Source organism: Trachypithecus francoisi, unplaced genomic scaffold (genome assembly GCF_009764315.1).
Source record: "Trachypithecus francoisi isolate TF-2019V2 unplaced genomic scaffold, Tfra_2.0 Lachesis_group21, whole genome shotgun sequence".
Taxonomy (NCBI): Eukaryota; Metazoa; Chordata; class Mammalia; order Primates; family Cercopithecidae; genus Trachypithecus; species Trachypithecus francoisi.
In genome coordinates, this window is record NW_022681467.1 from 10,356,977 (window position 1) to 10,374,552 (window position 17,576).

General features: G+C 38.2%; 1 protein-coding gene across 2 annotated transcripts in view; it reads right to left on the reverse strand.

Annotated features, from left to right (window-relative positions):
* Window positions 1–409: 409 nt before the first annotated feature.
* MACROD2 (mono-ADP ribosylhydrolase 2) overlaps window positions 410–17,576 on the reverse strand; it is a 2,183,277-nt gene continuing 2,166,110 nt past the window's right edge. The window contains exons 16-18 of one of the 2 annotated variants that reach the window (XM_033185566.1): window positions 9,082–9,159; window positions 5,752–5,820; window positions 410–635 (exon numbers count right to left, since the gene is read on the reverse strand). In XM_033185566.1, coding sequence (XP_033041457.1) covers window positions 592–635; window positions 5,752–5,820; window positions 9,082–9,159 — 191 coding nt within the window. In that variant the 3' untranslated portion in view covers window positions 410–591. Of the gene's footprint in view, window positions 639–5,751; window positions 5,821–9,081; window positions 9,160–17,576 lie in introns of both variants that reach the window. The other variant, XM_033185564.1, reaches the window with a different exon arrangement.

The following is a 17,576-nucleotide window of genomic DNA, read 5'->3' on the forward strand; positions in this document are numbered from 1 at the left end:
TTTCTCATTAGCCACTTGGAACAAACTGTGCCTTGGGAATCCCTGAAGAAAATATTTTCATCTCACTGTCCAGACCTTTTCCAAGTGGTTTCCAAGGTTTTTGCCCATTTTCTATCCTGCTTCCTCTGTCTGGGGATTATATTGCTGCTGGGCTCATTGATTCCTAAAATGTAGCCTGCAGCTCATTAAACAACTGTCTTCCTCCCCTTCCTTTGAATACACCACTGTGTGACCAGCTTTGTGAAATAACCAAGAAAGCAGACGGGGCCAGGATACACATGTGATTGTTCAACCAAGCCACTGTGACCCTGGGGCCAAGTTGTAAGAGAAAAGACAGAGATTACAAGGATAATGCCTGAAAGATGCGTTAACGTGGGTCCCTCCACCAAATTAAAGGAATTTTTTTTTCTTTTTTTCTTTCTTTTTCTGAAGATAAATGGAACAAAATGCAGCTGGAGAAATTAGAGTAAAGGATTCCCCGTCCTTCTGTGGGACTTGCCTTCCCCCCACCCCCACCCTCCTCCACAGCGTGTGCTACTATCTTCCCGAACTCCCCCAGAGCCAGAAGAGGCCTTGCAATGCCGAGGATTGTCATTTGGTTCCATTTCTTTGTTCCTTCGCTTCATCTTGTGCCCCTGCTGAAGACAAAGAGAAGCCATTTGTTAGATTAAAGATAAGACACCTTCACAGGCTTAGCAAGGAATACCTTTTTAATACAGCCATTTAAATGTCTCTCACCCCTCACATAGGCCAGGAATATCTCATTTGACTATCAAAGAGCTTTGGATATCTGAGCTGTAATTGCTGGCACATGGTATCTTTAAAGAGCATATAAATCACTGCTAATAAACGTATGCCACATTGACAACGAGCTTCGGCTGATGGGGACGATTCACTCAATTCTTCAAAGTATTCTTTGAAAACTGTAACCCTGAGTTGATGTGGCTTCCCTTTTCAGGCCCATGCACACACTCTAGTTTCCAGAGATCGGCATATAAAAATAACAATTTTCATAATGCTGCTTTGCAAAAGTCATTGATGGTTATGCCACCACTTCAGACTGTATTTATTAAATTATCTGCCTTTTTCGCTACCCATGAGAGAATGCTAAGAAGACACACTGTGCCCTAGAAGAGCCCATACGTTTTATTTTTTTTAGATTTTTAAAATTGAGGTGTAATCCGCCTACAGGAAAACACACAGATCGTAAGCATACATTTCAATCTGTTTTGAAAAATGTATACATTAAACCCACACCACCAAGATATACATTATATCATCACCCCAGAAAGTTCCCTTCCCTATTACCCCACTCCTGCTGGAAAGAACAAATGATCTGATTTCTATCTCCATAAGTTAGTTAGTTTTTTTCTGCCCTAGAACTCCCTGCAAATGGAATCATACAAGTATCTCATTGTGTCTATCTATCTCCTTTCACTCAGCGTAATGCTTCTGAGATTCATTCATGTTGCTGCTTTGTTCATCTGTTCCTCTTCGTTGCTAACTAGAATTCCCATGTATGTATATGTCACTTTTTAAAGTTCATTTTCCTGCTGATAGACATTTGTGTTGTGTCAAGTTTGGGGCTTTTGTGAGCACATCTGCTATGCATATTCTTGTGCAAGGCTTTTATGAATATAGGTTTTCATTTCTCTCAAATAGGAACAGAATTGTTGGGTCATAGGATGGATATATACTTAATTTTGCCAGAAACTAACAATTTTTTAAAATGTGGTTGAACCATTTTATATGTTCCGCAGCCACGTAGAAGAGTTCTAGCTGCTCCACATCCTCTGTAACATTTGGTGGTGTTAACTTTATAATTCAATACTAGTGGGAGCGTGGCGGGATTTCATTGTGGTTCTGTATTTTATATCTGGGGTCCCTGGTTTTCAGTAATCTCAGTCCAAATTAAATTAAGCCTGGAGATGCTTGGTGGGTATCAATCAAATACATAGCCCTACACTGCCTTATCTCCTTGTAGAACTCTTATTGAACTTAACATGTCTTGGTTATTCTCTTGCTCTCCTTCCTGTCTCTTCATGTGTCTTTTATATTACTACATTTTAATTTGTTTTTTCTATTGCTGTTAATTATTTAGTGTTGCTCTGTTCTGATTGTTTTATGTCTGCTTTTATCTGTTTTGTCATTCAAATGTAGCTATTTTATAAAATCTTCAAAATTCCCTCCTCTCTAATGTTCTCATAGTGCTAATTGTCCTGTAATTTTACCTACTGACTCTCACTCAAAATGGATCATTTCCTTGTGTGTTCTGTAAGTCTTAAAGCTGTAAATTCAGCTTCAGAATTTGTTTTTCTTTTGCAGAAATTCCATGGGATAGTTTCATATTTCCATTTGCCACATACACCAGGGATCACACTGGTCTGTAATCGATTATTAAGTTCATTTTTCAATTTGTTTATTACTGCATGACTTTGGATCACATAAAATTGTGTTTCAAACTCACAGTGTATTTGTGGTTTCTATCTATCTCGGGAGCCTTTTTCTTTCCCCATGCAGTAGCTGGTGCAGATCCAAGTCTTTCTGTGAATTTCTTGAGCTGGAAGTCCCGGATTTATTTATGCAGAGCTATCAGTTCCAACTCCTTACCTTGAGTGGTTCAAGGTCCAAGGTGGGCATTAAAATGTAAGACTGTGGCCATAAGGCCTGTCTCTGTATCAACAATCTGAAGCCCAAAATTTAGTGGCTTATAATATGAGTGATTCATTATTTCTCATGATTTTACCATCTGGCCTTGACTCAGCTGGGCAGTTCATCTGCTTGAGGTGGTACCTGCTGGGGCCAGAACATCTGAAAGGGACTCTCATTTTCTAGGACTTTTCTCCATGTGACCTCCTTCATTCTATAGGATAACCTGGGCTTCTTTCAAGGTGTCTGGATTCCAGGCAGCGAGCATTATGAGAGTGCAAAAATGGAAGTTACAAGCCTCTTAAAGCTCAACCTAGAAGCCACATTCAGTCTTCCATGTTTCTCCAGAACCAAAGGTTCAGATTTCATAACCATCTTTACTGCCCTTAAATACTTGTTGGGAAACATTTACATTTGGAAAGTGTTCCATTGATTCATTTAACACTCCCCCTGTTGTAGCCTTATGCTACCCCTGATTTTTTACAATTACATTTTATACAACGCCAAACATTCTTGTATTATGTCTTTGAACTCTATTTCACTGTATTTCTTTAATTTCCTTGAAGGTATGATTCATGGAGCAAAGGTTCCTTCTTCCTGTCAAATGACCAGATCACCTTAACAAACCCTTCTGTGTAAATATTGCTGTGGGAGTCAGTGACGTTGCACAAGTCATTCATTCTGCCTCTGTGACAACTGTGTCCAGAAACTGGCTATTGCTTAGGGAGCAGAATTTTGAATTGGAGTATTTAAATTTCCATTTATGAGCCAGGTGACCCTGTGCATGTCACTTCTCCTTCCTGGAATTTAGTTTCCTTAAACTAATTTTGGACTTTAAGTTTTGATACCTGGACTGTAATCCCAGCACTTTGGGAGGCTGAGGCAGGTAGATCACTTCAAGGTCAGGAATTCAAGACCAGCCTGGCCAACATGGCGAAACCCTATCTCTACTAAAAATACAAAAAATTAGCCAGTCATGGTGGTATGCAACTGTAATCCCAGCTACTCAGGAGGCTGAGGCATGAGAATCACTTGGACCAGGGAGGCGGAGGTTGCAGTGAGCCAAGATCGTGCCACTACACTGTATCCCGGGTGACAGAGTGAGACTGTGTCTCAAAAAAAAAAAAAGTTTTGACACCTGATTCATTTGGGTGAACATATAAGTTCATTTTTATTTTCAAGAAAAATATCATTTTGATATTAACTAAGGAAAACAGAGTAATCTTGGCAGTTTATCTGGATACTGGTCACACAGGAAAGTAATAATGTCTGTAAGAAAAAAATCTAGACAAGAAGTCTATAGTTTATTGGCAGCAAAAGGGTAAAAGGAAAGGAAACACCGAGGTGCTTGCATTTAAATTGTTCAGGTTTAGTCTCACTTCATTACTTTTTAATGGAAACTCCTCAACCATATCATTTCTGCAGCTTAGCAGGATATTTTAAATATATAAAGAAAGTAAAAAAAAAAAAAGAAATGTTTATAAGAACACGTTTGTATGAGCTTATACTTTTTAGCAGTCTTATGCTGTACATGCATTACACAGATACCATCACATTTAGTTTTAAAGGATGTTCAAGACCATACAGGAAGAAGACATGTATTCTTTCACATATTCCCAAACGTTGTTCTTCCATGATGCTGGAACACAAAAATGGTACAGCCAAGCCTCTTAGGAAAGTGTAGAGAACCATCAAGAACATGCAGGGAGTGCAAGGAGGTATAGGGGGCAAGGGTGTCAACGTATCATTTGTGCCTTACACTCGATGATCCATGATTCATTTATTCTATAGGTTTTTTTTTTTTCAACTAAATATTTTAAACCAGGAGTTGGAACAGTTATAAAAGCAAGCACGATTTCCTTCTTCTAGTTCTTCTCATCAGCCCTCAGGGTATGGAAGAGGATTATAGACCATTCATGTAGCAGGGTAAAGGAGGCTCAGCATGACTAGCTCCATTTTGCTCCCCACTGCCCCCGTCCAGTGATATCTTTTAGGTCAATTGCTTTTGCTCATCTCTTCATGTAGGATGAGCTAACAATGGCAGGAATTTCGTTTATAGTTTAACTTTAAAGCAAAGATGACAATAGTTCCTTCCCAAAACTAACCACCCAAGAGATAAAGACAGTAAGCACACAAGTAACAACATTATGTTAAAGATTTATAGGCGCAATGTAACCTGACCAAGGGCAAAGAAGTTTCACAACTGCCCCTTGGACCCTTGCTGTAGCCCAGATGTCTGTCACCTCTTGATCTCAACCACCTCCCTCTTCCCTTTCCTCGAAGATAAAAGGAGCCTAAAATTCTATAAATTTAAGGAGAATCCTTAGGACATTAGTTTGCCATCTTCTTGGTTTGCTGGCTCTTGGAATAAAGTCATTTCCTTGCCTCAACACCCTGTCTCTTGATGTAATTGGCTGCCATGAAGCAAGCAGTACTGGCTTTGGACTTGGTTACCCTCATCATTCTAAATATACTTTAGTCTCTACTGAGAGATTTAGAATGTTGGTCTGGAAAAACTCCTAAACATGGTCTGGACCAGGCTTTTTATCTTCCTGGGAGTTCCCTGAAGCTCATTCAATATAACAAACCTTCCTGCAGATGCACGAGTCCACAGGTAGTGGTGTGAAAAAACAGGACCTAAGGCAGGCTTGTTTCTGTCCAAACACACTCATATTCCTTTATACAAACTCCAGGGCAAAGATTGAGTGTTATGCTTAAAGACAGATATACCAAGCAACTCAGCAGGTAGCTTCTAGAAAAGCAATGCTTCAGAATCACCTTGGAGTTTCTGAAATAATTTGACCACTCCAGGAGGCCAGGGGTGAGATGGATGGAGACATCTTTTACTTGTCAAAGCACAGAAAACCAGGGTATACATGATTTGAATGTGCTGTAGCTCATCTTTTCCCCTTCAAGATGGCAAGCTTCTAGGGGTGATCCTTTCTCCTTATGCTGTGTTATTTGGTTTAAAGATTTTCAAAGTTTATCCCAAGCCATGCTGTGGGAACTTGGCAAAAACCAAGGGAAATCCAACATGTTATTTGCAAATAGTTCTTATGGCTGGTCGATCAATTGAAAATCTCACCACAAGGGGCATCTTACCTATTAGTTGATCTTCTTGTTGACTTTCTGTTGGGTCATTTACCTTGTCAACCTGACTATTCATTTCCACTGTCACCAGAGGAAAAAAAAAAAAAGTTAAATATTCATTAAACCTAAATTCTGAGACACATCAAAATGGCCCATGATTTGATACTTTCCTGATTTCCTATTTGTTGCCTCTTTTCCATTTGTTTCATTCATTCAAGATTTGGGGACTATTCTTGTAGATTTTTACTGGTGGGGGTAGAGGATATACCTCAGACACCCCCTTCAAATCTCATGTTGAAATGTAATCCCCAATGTTGGAGGTGGGGCCTGGTGAGAGGTGATTGAATTGCAGGGATGTGTCCTTCATGAATGGTGTAGTGTCATCTTCTTGTGATGAATGAGCTAATTTGTGAGATCTGGTTGTTTAAAAGTGTGTGACATGTTGCCTCTCTTGCTTATTCTCTGGCCATGTGAGATGCATGTCCCCCTTCCCCTCCCGCGATGACTGTAAGCTTCCTGAGGTCCTCATCAGAAGCAGATGCTGGCATCCTGCTTCCTGTAAAGACTGCAGAACCATGAGACAATTAAACCTCTTTTCTTTTTAAATTATCCAGTCTTAGGTATTCCTTTATAGCAACACAAAAACGGCCTAACCCAGTGAAGGAGGGCAGGATTGCCTTCTTCCCTCAACTGTAGAAACTGAGTTATCACTTCAGACCAGATTTTGGGGTTGACAGTTTGGATGTACATATTATGATTCTTGGATAAATTCAAAGGCTTTAATAGATATCTAAGAAAATAGAGAAGGCAAAGCAAGGCACATCACTGACATGCAGAGGTAAGCAGCTCGCTCCAAAATGTTAGTATCAGGCCTGTTTGGTTTGCTGTACTCTCAATTTCAGAATTCAAAACAGACCTTGTAGACTTGCCGATAGCTGCTGCAGTGGCAGTGAGCAGCCATGAAATGAAAAAGCCGACCATCTAACCAGATCCCATAGTCATGATAAAACCTGTGCTTTTACCTGACTGAATGTATTCTATGTGAACATTTGCATCAAAATAGAATGCATGATTACTACCATTCTCCAGAAGTAGCCCACAGCAGGCAGAGCGTTCACTCTAAAAATTTCCAAGGGTCAGTAGGTTTAATTAGATTGGTATTTTTTCAAGCATCAGAGTCCACATTATAAGCTGAGAGACTGAATATACAAATAGACACTGGCCAGATCATATATAATGATAGAATTCTTATGTAAAACCTCTGTGGAAGCTAGCCTAGGCAACCAAAACACAGTCTCTGCAGCAGTTGACTCAGAACGGTCAGGACTTGGTCAGGGACTGTCAGCATTCCTATTTTTTGCCCCTGCTTCCAACTTGGGACCAACCAGGGAAAGCCACATGTATTCCCTAAGACAATCACTTAAGGTGCCCCACTTCTAGTTGGCCACGTCCAGCTTCTCTACGCCAACAACCTCCAATCAGGGGATGCTTGAAGTATTCCCTTTTTTTAACCTATAAAGGGGGGTTTCCCATCCCCTGCCCGCCTTTGAGTCTACCAAACACAAGTGATAATGGCCACCTTTGTTAAAGTTACCTTTGAATAAGTAACCACTGTTTGTTCTCATTTGGGCAGTTTTCATGTATTTGCACAAAACCAACAGCCTATATCTGCTTTTTCACAAACATGAAATTAGTGTAAAGTTGTGGCAGATGCTGATTTTCACACTTCAAAGAGGCTTGAGAGAATGATGTTATACAGCATCCACCGAACTCTCTCCCAATAAGGAAGGTTTTAAAAGCAGGTCTCCTTGTTCTCACCTGCAAACTGCCCTGAGTTTCTAATGATGTGTGAACTCATTTTAAACCCCATAAATAAATTGGCCAGATGCAGCAACCCTATGTAAGTATAAGCATTCATCCACCGTCCATCCTGCTCTGCAAAGTTATTGTAAGTTTACCCTTCTCAGTGTGGGAGCGTGCAGGATAAAATACAGTGTTTCTTCTTCCAACCAAGGGATACTAGTTCTAAAACCTACTAATAAATGGTACTATAAAAAGCATCCCATCATCAAATAAGTTTGGGAAAAGCAACTATAAATCATGTTAAACAAGTCTCTTTACCTCTGAGATTTCTGAGAGCCTGCAATCCCCTACTGTGTATGGCGAATCTCCAAGCGAGGACTAAAACTTAGTATTTCACATTTACTTCTCTTTTATTCATGGGCCTGATATTCCTCAAAACATGATTTGTAAAGAATTAGCTAAGAACCACGCCTATAGCATCACAACCAAGCTGAAGCAGGTTTAGTTCAACTGCTCATAACTAACATGCAGTGGCTCTTAATGGACGCGTCTGGGGCTTAGAAACGTTGTTCTCATGGGCAATGCATGCCCATGAGTAAAAGGTCAATTTGGGCTATATAAGCCAACGGGCTTATAATTAAGGGAGGCAATTCAGGTGATGATAAGCCGGTGGGAGCAGGGAATACCTGGTATAGGAAATTCTATTTAAGACTACAAATAACATCCACCATTGGCTAAATGTTTTCCAAGGTCATTATCAACTCAAAGTAATTTGTTTTTTTCCTTTGGCTAAAATAACTCAAATGGCAAGATACTTAAATGACTGATCACCTAACCAATTCTGGTTCTCCTAAACTCTATGGGCCAGTGGAATCAAATACATATTACATCAGACAGGCTCAAATAGTTGTTTCTCTAGTGTAAGTAGTGGTATTTCAAAGGGCCCTTAGCATCATTGTGCAGGGGAAAAGGGATATTAATATTTCTGAGGCTCAGACTCTTTAGATGCCTACAAAATTAGATGTACGTTTTTAAAGGTTTTTTGAAAATTTATTTTTAAGGTGCTTTTAAAGACTCACTATGTTTTTAACCAAGGCATCGGATGTGATAGAGTGGAGTGAAGTGATGAAGGTACAGGAACAATCTTAGCCCACACCCAAGGTAAGGCTCTCCCTAATGCTGAGTGGAGCAGGGTAACAGGAGGCTAAGTACCTTTTGCAGAAGTCAGTAATGCTTCCATAAAGTTCACTAGGTAGACTTCAGTTCACTTTAGTCTTGAAAGTATCTATTGAGTCCTCAGTATTATAAGATATGATTAAACCAAGACATACGCTGTTTTAAAACAGCAACAGGTTTTTTTTTTTTTATAAGAGGCTACCATTTTTATTGGTTTGTAATACAAAATGGTTTTTGAAATTTACCCTGTTCTAACCAAATATGTTGCTTTATAGAACAGATAAGCTCCCTTATTCCTAGATTACACATAGAAAATATGCCAGATTTGTAGTTTGCATGGGCTCCAATAGCTCGGAACCTTACCATCAGGACCTGGAGTATTTTCTAGGTCATGGGAGCCTTCACTTTTCCCAGGCACTCTAGGTGTGTCCTCGCCTGGAGCTGAAAGAGAAAAAGACCACAGTCCCTGATTAATAGAGAATTATAACAGCCTGAGGGCCAATCATTTCTGTCACCCTCCATCGCCCTTTGAAATTCAAAAATACTCCTGGGATTCAACTTCTTCTGCAGAAATGTTAAAAGAGGAAACAGAGGCTTGAATTGCTTGAATACTTTAGTGCGGCCTTGTAAGTTCTCTTCAATTTGTGAGATGATCACATATATACATATATAGTTTCTCAAATTAGAAATCTTGTAGCATGACAGCAGGAAAAGTTGATTTCCTCAGAACAACCTACAGTTTAAATTTAGGGAAGTGTGTCTTATGCATGGGTGGGTGTGACAGAGTTTAAGTCGTTTAACCTTAGAAGAGGAAAAAGGGAAAATGAATTTTGCCTTAGGAATGCCTGAAAGCTGAAAGATTCATTTGCCTGGTAGTGAGAGTTTTTGTTGTTGTTGTTGTTGTTGTTTGTATTTTAAACAGAAATGAATGGTTTAGTTGTTTCCTTAGGAGACCTTTGATGCTCCCATTTTGGATTGCTGAGAATTTAGTCATCAGTAGATTTCCTTTGTGACTGGCCTCTATTTGCACAGCTTCACAAGGTGCTTCAATGAGACGCTTCAGTGTAGTAAAGGAATTGTGTTTCATATTGCAAAAACATTTCCAGGTATTCAAAAGGACAATTATTTCTTGCTTCTTAGTTAAATCTCTCTTAAGTTTTTATAACTTGAAGAGCAAGGACATTTGTAAATACAAATACATATATAAAGTGCTAGAAAACCCATAATTTTAAAGGTTTTATGATTTCTGTACATTTTTAAAGAGAGGATTAAATTTATTTTCATTACCTGATTACTTACTGTGCCCAGAGTATGTTAAAGTTCATGTGCCTACTGATGAGAAAAAAGCAAGGACAGGAAAGATCCAGTTTATAATGTCTACAAAGGAAGAGATCTTCAGAGGCAGAATTTGTACCCTTGGTAATGATGTATTGAGGTTGACAATTAAGAAATATGATTCAAAGGTGACTGGGCTCTGAGCTTAGGTAGACAAATGGCAGAGAGGTCATTAATTGATGACATATAAAACAAGCAGAGTGGTAAAAGAAGAAGAAAGTCTTTTAGATTTAAAGCCTGAAGTGCAGGGGCATTTATGTGAGATATCAAACAAGTTTTGCATCTAGCATTGAGGAAAGAATTATGAGGAAAGAATTATGAATGGAACATGTGGGTATTTGGGGGACACAAAAATAGGGTAACATTCGTAGTATGGGAGTAGATGAAAGAACTCGGGAAAAGGATAACACAAGGGAAAAAAAGGACTCATGGTCTCCTCAACTCTTCAAGGACAAGATGAAAGTCACTGTGTCCACAGCGCTTTTCACGCTGAGAATGAGGTGGAAAAGGAAAAACAAAACTTGGAACTTCCAGCTGGACTTGTTAACACTATATAATACCTTTCTCACACTGCCTATTCTAGAAATGTACCCTTTTTCAATTGTTCATCAACATACTCCTTGAACACACAATTAGAGAAGAAACCATTGGTGAACTCCCCTAAGCCTGGGAGCAGGAAAACTTTGCTAATTATGCCTTAGAACACAGAAGTCATAGAGAGCAAGAACAAAATAATTGACTTTATAAACATAATAAACTTTTTAATGGAAAAAATAGCAAAAGAAATGTTTAAAAAGCTACAAATTGAGGGAAAATATTTGCAACTTTTATCATAGACAAAGTGTTACTAAAATCTTTAATATATAAGGCCTTCTAAAAACGGAGATGAAGAAGACCACCAACTTAATAGGAAAATGGGCAAGAGATTTAACAGTTAATAAAGAAGATATAAAAATGGCCTGCAAAACACATGAAAAGGTAATTTACTTTGCTAACAACAAGAGGAATGCAAATTAAAATTATAATGAGAAAGGGATTCTGCCTAAGGTGGACTGTCATGATGCAGCCTAACCCTCTACCAAGAACAGCTAGAAACACCAAATAAATTATTTAAAAATAGCATTGTAAGGCCCCAGAGTGCCATGAATGCAGGACAAACCCGAGGAAATGCAAAATGATAAAGGTGACATTGCACATGTGTCAAGAAGTTGAATAGAGCCTGAAGGTGTTTTGTGAGGCTGGGGCAGGGAGCAAAACTTGAAGGTTGGGTTCTACCAAGGAGAGGTACCCTGCTAACCACCTCAGGTTTTCGGTGGGGTCCCCTAAAGGGTTACATCCTGGGGGCAAGGATGAACTTGAAATAGACCAGCTCTTTTAAAAAGCCCTGAAATCTAACTTTTAATTAATAAAATTCCTGATTGAATTATAGCGCTCTGCTGACTGTCAGACGCAAAAGCGAATCTTCTCTGGAGGAAGATTAAAAGCCTCAAGTTATCTCTACAGTTTTTCAAACACAGTGTCCAGAATTCAATACGAAAATTACCTGGCATTTCAGAGGAACAAGAACAAGTCACTGAAAACCAAGAGAATAAAAGAGATGACATATGGGTATACATCAGAGATCCAGGTATTGCAGATGCAGCTTAAATAACAATTAATGTATTTTGGAAATTGGATGCCAAGTTGAATAATTTTTATGGTATAGTAGTTTATCAGAGAGTTGGATACTTTTTCAAAAGTCAGATGAAAACTCTAGAACTGAAAAAAAAAAAACCCACAAAAACAAGTTAAGAATTCAATAGGTGATTTTGACAGCAGGTAGACATGGTCGAAGAGGAGGTTAGTAAGCCAAAAGCTAGGTTGGAAAAAGATATAAAGCCTAAACTGCAGATGAAAACTGCAGATAAGAGTGAAGAAACCATATGAGATAGGATTTATCTTATGTAAAATGGAGCAAAAGGAATATTTTAAGAGATAATGTCTGATAATTTGCCAAAATTAATGAAAGATATAATCTCAAACCACTGTTTCAAGACCGTTACGATTCCCAAGCAAAATTAATGAAAAAAAAAAACTATCACTCAGTCTAATCATTGTGAAACTGCTGAAAACAAACATTAAAGAAAAAAATAAAGTTATCTAGTGAATAAAGATCCATTACCTTCAAAATAACAACAATAAGGCTTATACATAAATTCATAACAAAAATAATGGAAGCCAGAGATAATGCAATGACATCTTTGAAGTGTTAAAAAAAAATTCCAAATTTGAATTTGAAATAAAATATTTTTTGGAGACTACGACTGAGAGAATTTGATGTCCACAGACCTATACTGAAGAAATAGTTTCCACTACCCTCAAAAAGAAATAAATGTGAAAGGTAATGTGGACAAAGACCTTCACATCATTATGCAAAACTTTCTTACACAGGACAAAGCACCAACCATTAAAATAAGCTTATCAAAACATGCTAAGGGAGAGGAAAATAAGCCAAAGGACTCCTATACAGAATATATAAGAAATAAACATACAAAATAACCTTGAAAAGACAGGGAACCCAACAGAAAGTGGGCAAGACACAAACAGACATGTCACAAAAGAGTATATTGTGGCTGGTCACTTAATTTTTTCAATAACTTTGACCAAATCTCATGGCATTTAAAACCCTTGACTTTTTCACTAGTAAAATGATTATAAAATATTCTGACTCATCTTAACTCTCTGGGACATCATCAGAGCTATTTAAAATATAATATTATTATTGTTATTTATAAGAAAGGATTACTGTGGAAAAAATTAATTGATAAGCTCTATCTAAGCATTACTTTCTTGACTATTTTCGTAGGGTCCTTGTTTGTGATGGGATCTAGAGGTACCTGTAGCTGATTCTTTCAGGAAGTATCTTTCTAAGTGGTTACTCTCAGTGGTAATAACCCTGCTTACATTACTATGGAGAAACCCCTCTGGTATCACAGAGAACCTTCTATCTAATAGGCATAATTCTAGTCTATTAAACAATGCTTAGTGAAATAAGGGAGGGTACAAAACACTTTCAAAAGTTAGATAAGAGAGAGGAAAAAGTTGAAGAAAGCAAAATGCAAATAGTAAATCAGAAAACAGTAAACATTGAAATTTCTTGCCCTATGCTTGTCCTTCTAACCTCATTTCACAATGGAATGTGTGAGAAACCTCAGGTTGTGCCACTGTATTGGCATACATTAGTATGAGATTCAATGGCAGGTTTGAAATCCATGAAACAGAGAGGGAAAAACCAGAAATCAAAGTTGTAGCTCTGTATACCGCTATATTCCTGGAGCACAGGGAAGTATAGTCTGTTAGATTGGCATAGACTCCAATACTATGTTTGGTAGAGATTGTTCATTAATTTAATATCATGAGTGCACATGAGGTTTTTGTGTATGTATGTGCATGTACTGTGAATATGTTGCATATGTGTGCAATGGTATGTTCATGTGAATTTGCATGTGCATGCTGCGTGTGTGTGTTGTTTGTTTGGAAAGTAGGCGAGGAATGACAGATATTTCTTACTCTGTCACGCATGTGGAACTGGTACTATCCTAATAGCTTCTACACTGCTGGGAAGTGCAACTGAATGCCCTACAGAAATGAATCCATTTCACATAGACAACATAATCTGATAAAAGCAAAAATGGCCTCTGTGGCCTACTTATTCCAGTTTGCCTGTCCCTCCCTCCATTTTGATTGCTGCTTGTTGAAACAGAAACAAGAGGTACATTCCAGAGCTCCTAGCAGGGGATAAGAGATGCAGAAATAGAAAGAGTCTGGGACATTCAGTACTATTTTCATTTTCTATCAACAACTGCAACTGTACTCCTCAAACCCTTGATTATAGCAACTTTTTCTAGGTTAGTGGAGTTACATAAAAAGTAATAAATGAGGCAGATGTCATCATAGAAGAAAAGATACTGAGATGCACACAGAATGTAGTTAATTAGACTTTTAAATATATAAATTTGAGATATGTTGGGGGGGTTCTCCAAGCTTTTCTTTTGAGATGTGTATTGACAGTAAACTTCCCACAACAAATAGAATTACAAGTAATTATTTGGCAGAATCTGTAGTTGCATAGGTGACATAATAGGTACAGAGAGCAGGGCCTGGCTGGACTCACTTGTACTGAATTAAAGTGGTATCAACCCAAAGCAAACCTTCTTGAACCACCTTGACAACTTTTTCCATACCTATGTTCCAACTTCACTATTAATGTAATTGGATTAGATAATTTGTTCAGAAATGTTTCCTTCCTACCTGCCACCCTCATGGGAATCTACTTCACTCTCTCGACGCTGGGCTTAATTATGAAATTTCCTTTGGCCAATGGGATGTTAGCAGAAGTGTGTCAAGGAGAGACTTGAAATGCATGACAGTTGGGGCTTTCCTTCTCCTACCTTTTACCCCAAGAACAACATGCTTTAGGGGCAGCTCATTCGAGGAGGATGGGACTAGGACTCAGCTCATAGTTGGACATACTTTCTGGCCCAGACTAGTTGCAGTTGATCCTAATATCCATGAGCAAAAGAACAGACAACTGTTCTAAATCCCCTGAGGCTGAAGATGGTTTGATGTGAAGCACTGTTGTAGTGATAGCTAACTAACACACCTAATAATATACTTCTAATAGATTCAGTCCTAAATGTATCTTAATTTTGTCCCATAGAAATTATAGCTATGAAATCATGAGCTTCATTTGTGGCTAATTTTTTAACATCTTATAATGTGTTCATCTCTACATAACCTAAAATCATCTATTAAACTACAAATGGTGCATGTACAAAACTTTGAGAAACACTGAATTAATGTATACAAAGGAGAAGTCCCTTGACAGGCTAAACTCTGCTCACTTCTTTTCCTCTGAGTAGATACCCAGTAGTGGGGTTGCTGGATCAATTGGGAATTCTACATTTGAAAAAGATACTTGCACATGCATATTTATAGCAGCACAATTCACAACTGTAAAATTGTGGAACCAACCCAAAGGCTCATCGGTCAACAAGTGGATAAAGAAACTCTGATATATAATGGAATACTATTCAGCCGTTAAAAGGAATAAATTAACAGCATTTACAATGACCTGGATGACATTGGAGACTATGATTGTAAGTGAAGTAACTCAGGAATGGAAAACCAAACATTGTATGTTCTCACTGATATGTGGGAGCTAAGCTATGAGGACACAAAGGCATAAGAATGATACAATGAACTTTGCGGACTTAGGGGGAAGAGTGGGAGGGGGCGAGGGAAAAAAGACAACATATGTGGTGCAGTATATACTGCTCAGGTGATGGGTGCACCAGAATCTCACAAATCACCACTAAAGAACTTACTCATGTAACTAAATATCACCTGTACCCAAATAACTTATGGAAAAATAAAATAATAATAATAGTAAAGTGTTAAAACTGAATATAATTCCAAAAGCAAACAAACAAACAAAAAATAAAACAAACTCTGCTTACTGCGGTATGGTTCTAAAATGGGAGAAAACTCATCTTAGAGTTTGGGGCATCTGCACGTATATTTAACTCCCAAGTTCAAATGGAAGAAGGCTATTATTCCACATGTATAGACACGAATTTATGTTCTTTTTAAGCTAATGATTGTTGGAAAAGATGAGCTCAATTAGATTTCATTTTCCCCCAGACTTCCAGGTTCACTATCTAGGTCTAGAATGTATGTGCAACTAAGTGAAAGAAGATCAAAGACCAACGTAAATAGGAATAACACAGTCTCAATATCAATACCCGCTTGAAGAGAAGCTGAGTCCATGGTACACTATGCCGTAATGATACTTTCCCACAAACTGCTCCTTGTAATGAAGTCACTAGCACTATCTAAAATAATCATCACGTGGTTCTAACAGCCATAAACTAAATAAATTTAACCCCTTAAAGAGCATTCCAGTCCTTGATAATGGCATGGGTTTATTCATTCACATAGCTGTAGTCTTGTCCAGGTTTCATATCCAGATATTCTGGATATGAAAATCCATACGGGTGCAAGAGGTAAACACTTGCTCTTAAAATTCATCCAGCGTGAAAGGAGGCAAAATAAAACAGGTAGCAATTTACCCCACTTTCCTTACAACAAATGCCATTCGACAACCCACAACTCCAGCCTCTATAAATCCCTTCTCTCATGAGTATGCTTTTTTTTTTCTCTCTATCTCTCTTTCTCTTTTTCCCTCCCCACCCCCTACTGTGATAGGTTCTGAACCTCAAGTCTGCTTATTTCTGGCTATATTTCTCAGAGGTGTCACTATTAGTGAAAGGGGATGGAGTTTAACTCACTAGACTTAGGCAGAGCTGATTTCAAATCCAAGTCCTGGCATTTCTATTTATGTGATTTGGGGGCAAGTTCTGTTCACTTCCAGAGTCTCGGTTTTGTCACTTATAGAGGGAGTTAATGATATCTCTCTCATACAACTGGAGGATCGAAAGACATAATGACTGACTACCATAAATGCCTGATTAATATTTATTGGCTACTTCTGGATATCTCTTCATCATTGATCCTTAAGAACACAAACTTAGCTGAATCACCTCTTCGTATCATTCAATAATTTACCACATATCCCTCCTCTGGGATATCATTCATTCATTATTCTCTTGTACAGCCAGCATGTTGTGCTGTATACCTACTACATATGAAGCTTAATTAAAAGAGTTAAATGGATTAGAGCTCTGATGTAGCTAGATTACATCTCAGAGGAGAAAACACTGTTGCTTTTTGGCGTTGCATTTTTTCTTCCATTCCTTCTCCTTGTCTATAATTAGCTTTCTTACATTCTACATCTACATGAAGAACAAATAAGTATCAAAAATAAAATGTCACACATTGTCTTTCTGACTTTGGAACAAGACTCATTCTTTTCAATTTACTATAGGTAAACTGGTCCAATCTTTACTTAAAAATCAGATTCCATATACAAACTTTATTAACATGTATCTATTTTACTCTCACTCTTTAAGTTTTTAGTTGGAAATGGGCTGTTTTAATTAATAAGTTCCAGGAATAATTTTTTTAGTCAAAAGTAATGTTTAAATTCTTCAGTCACAGTCACGCAAAATAAGTCAAAGGCTTTTAGCCCATTGTGCTGCATTTCAGAGGCATTTTCAGTTTTTACCTCTTAGTACATAGGGTGTCCACAGTCTTCCCCTCCTCTCCTTTCCTTCCTCTTGCCTTTTGTTCATTTTCCTTTTGTTTCTTCCTTCCTTCTCTCGTTTTTCCTCCCCTTCCCTCCCTCTCTCCCTTCCTGTCCTTCCTTCCTCCCTCTCTCCCTTCTTTCCTTCCTTCCTCCGTCCCTCCCTTCCCTCCTTCCATCCCTTTTTCTTTCCTTTCTTCCTTTCCTCTGTCCCTTTTTCCTCCACCTTTCTTCCTGCATCCTAATTTTTTCTCTCCTTCTCTCTTTTCATCCATACCTCTTTCCTTTTTTTTCTTCCCTCCCTCTTTTCTTCCTTCCTTTTGTCCCTCCTTCCTCTACC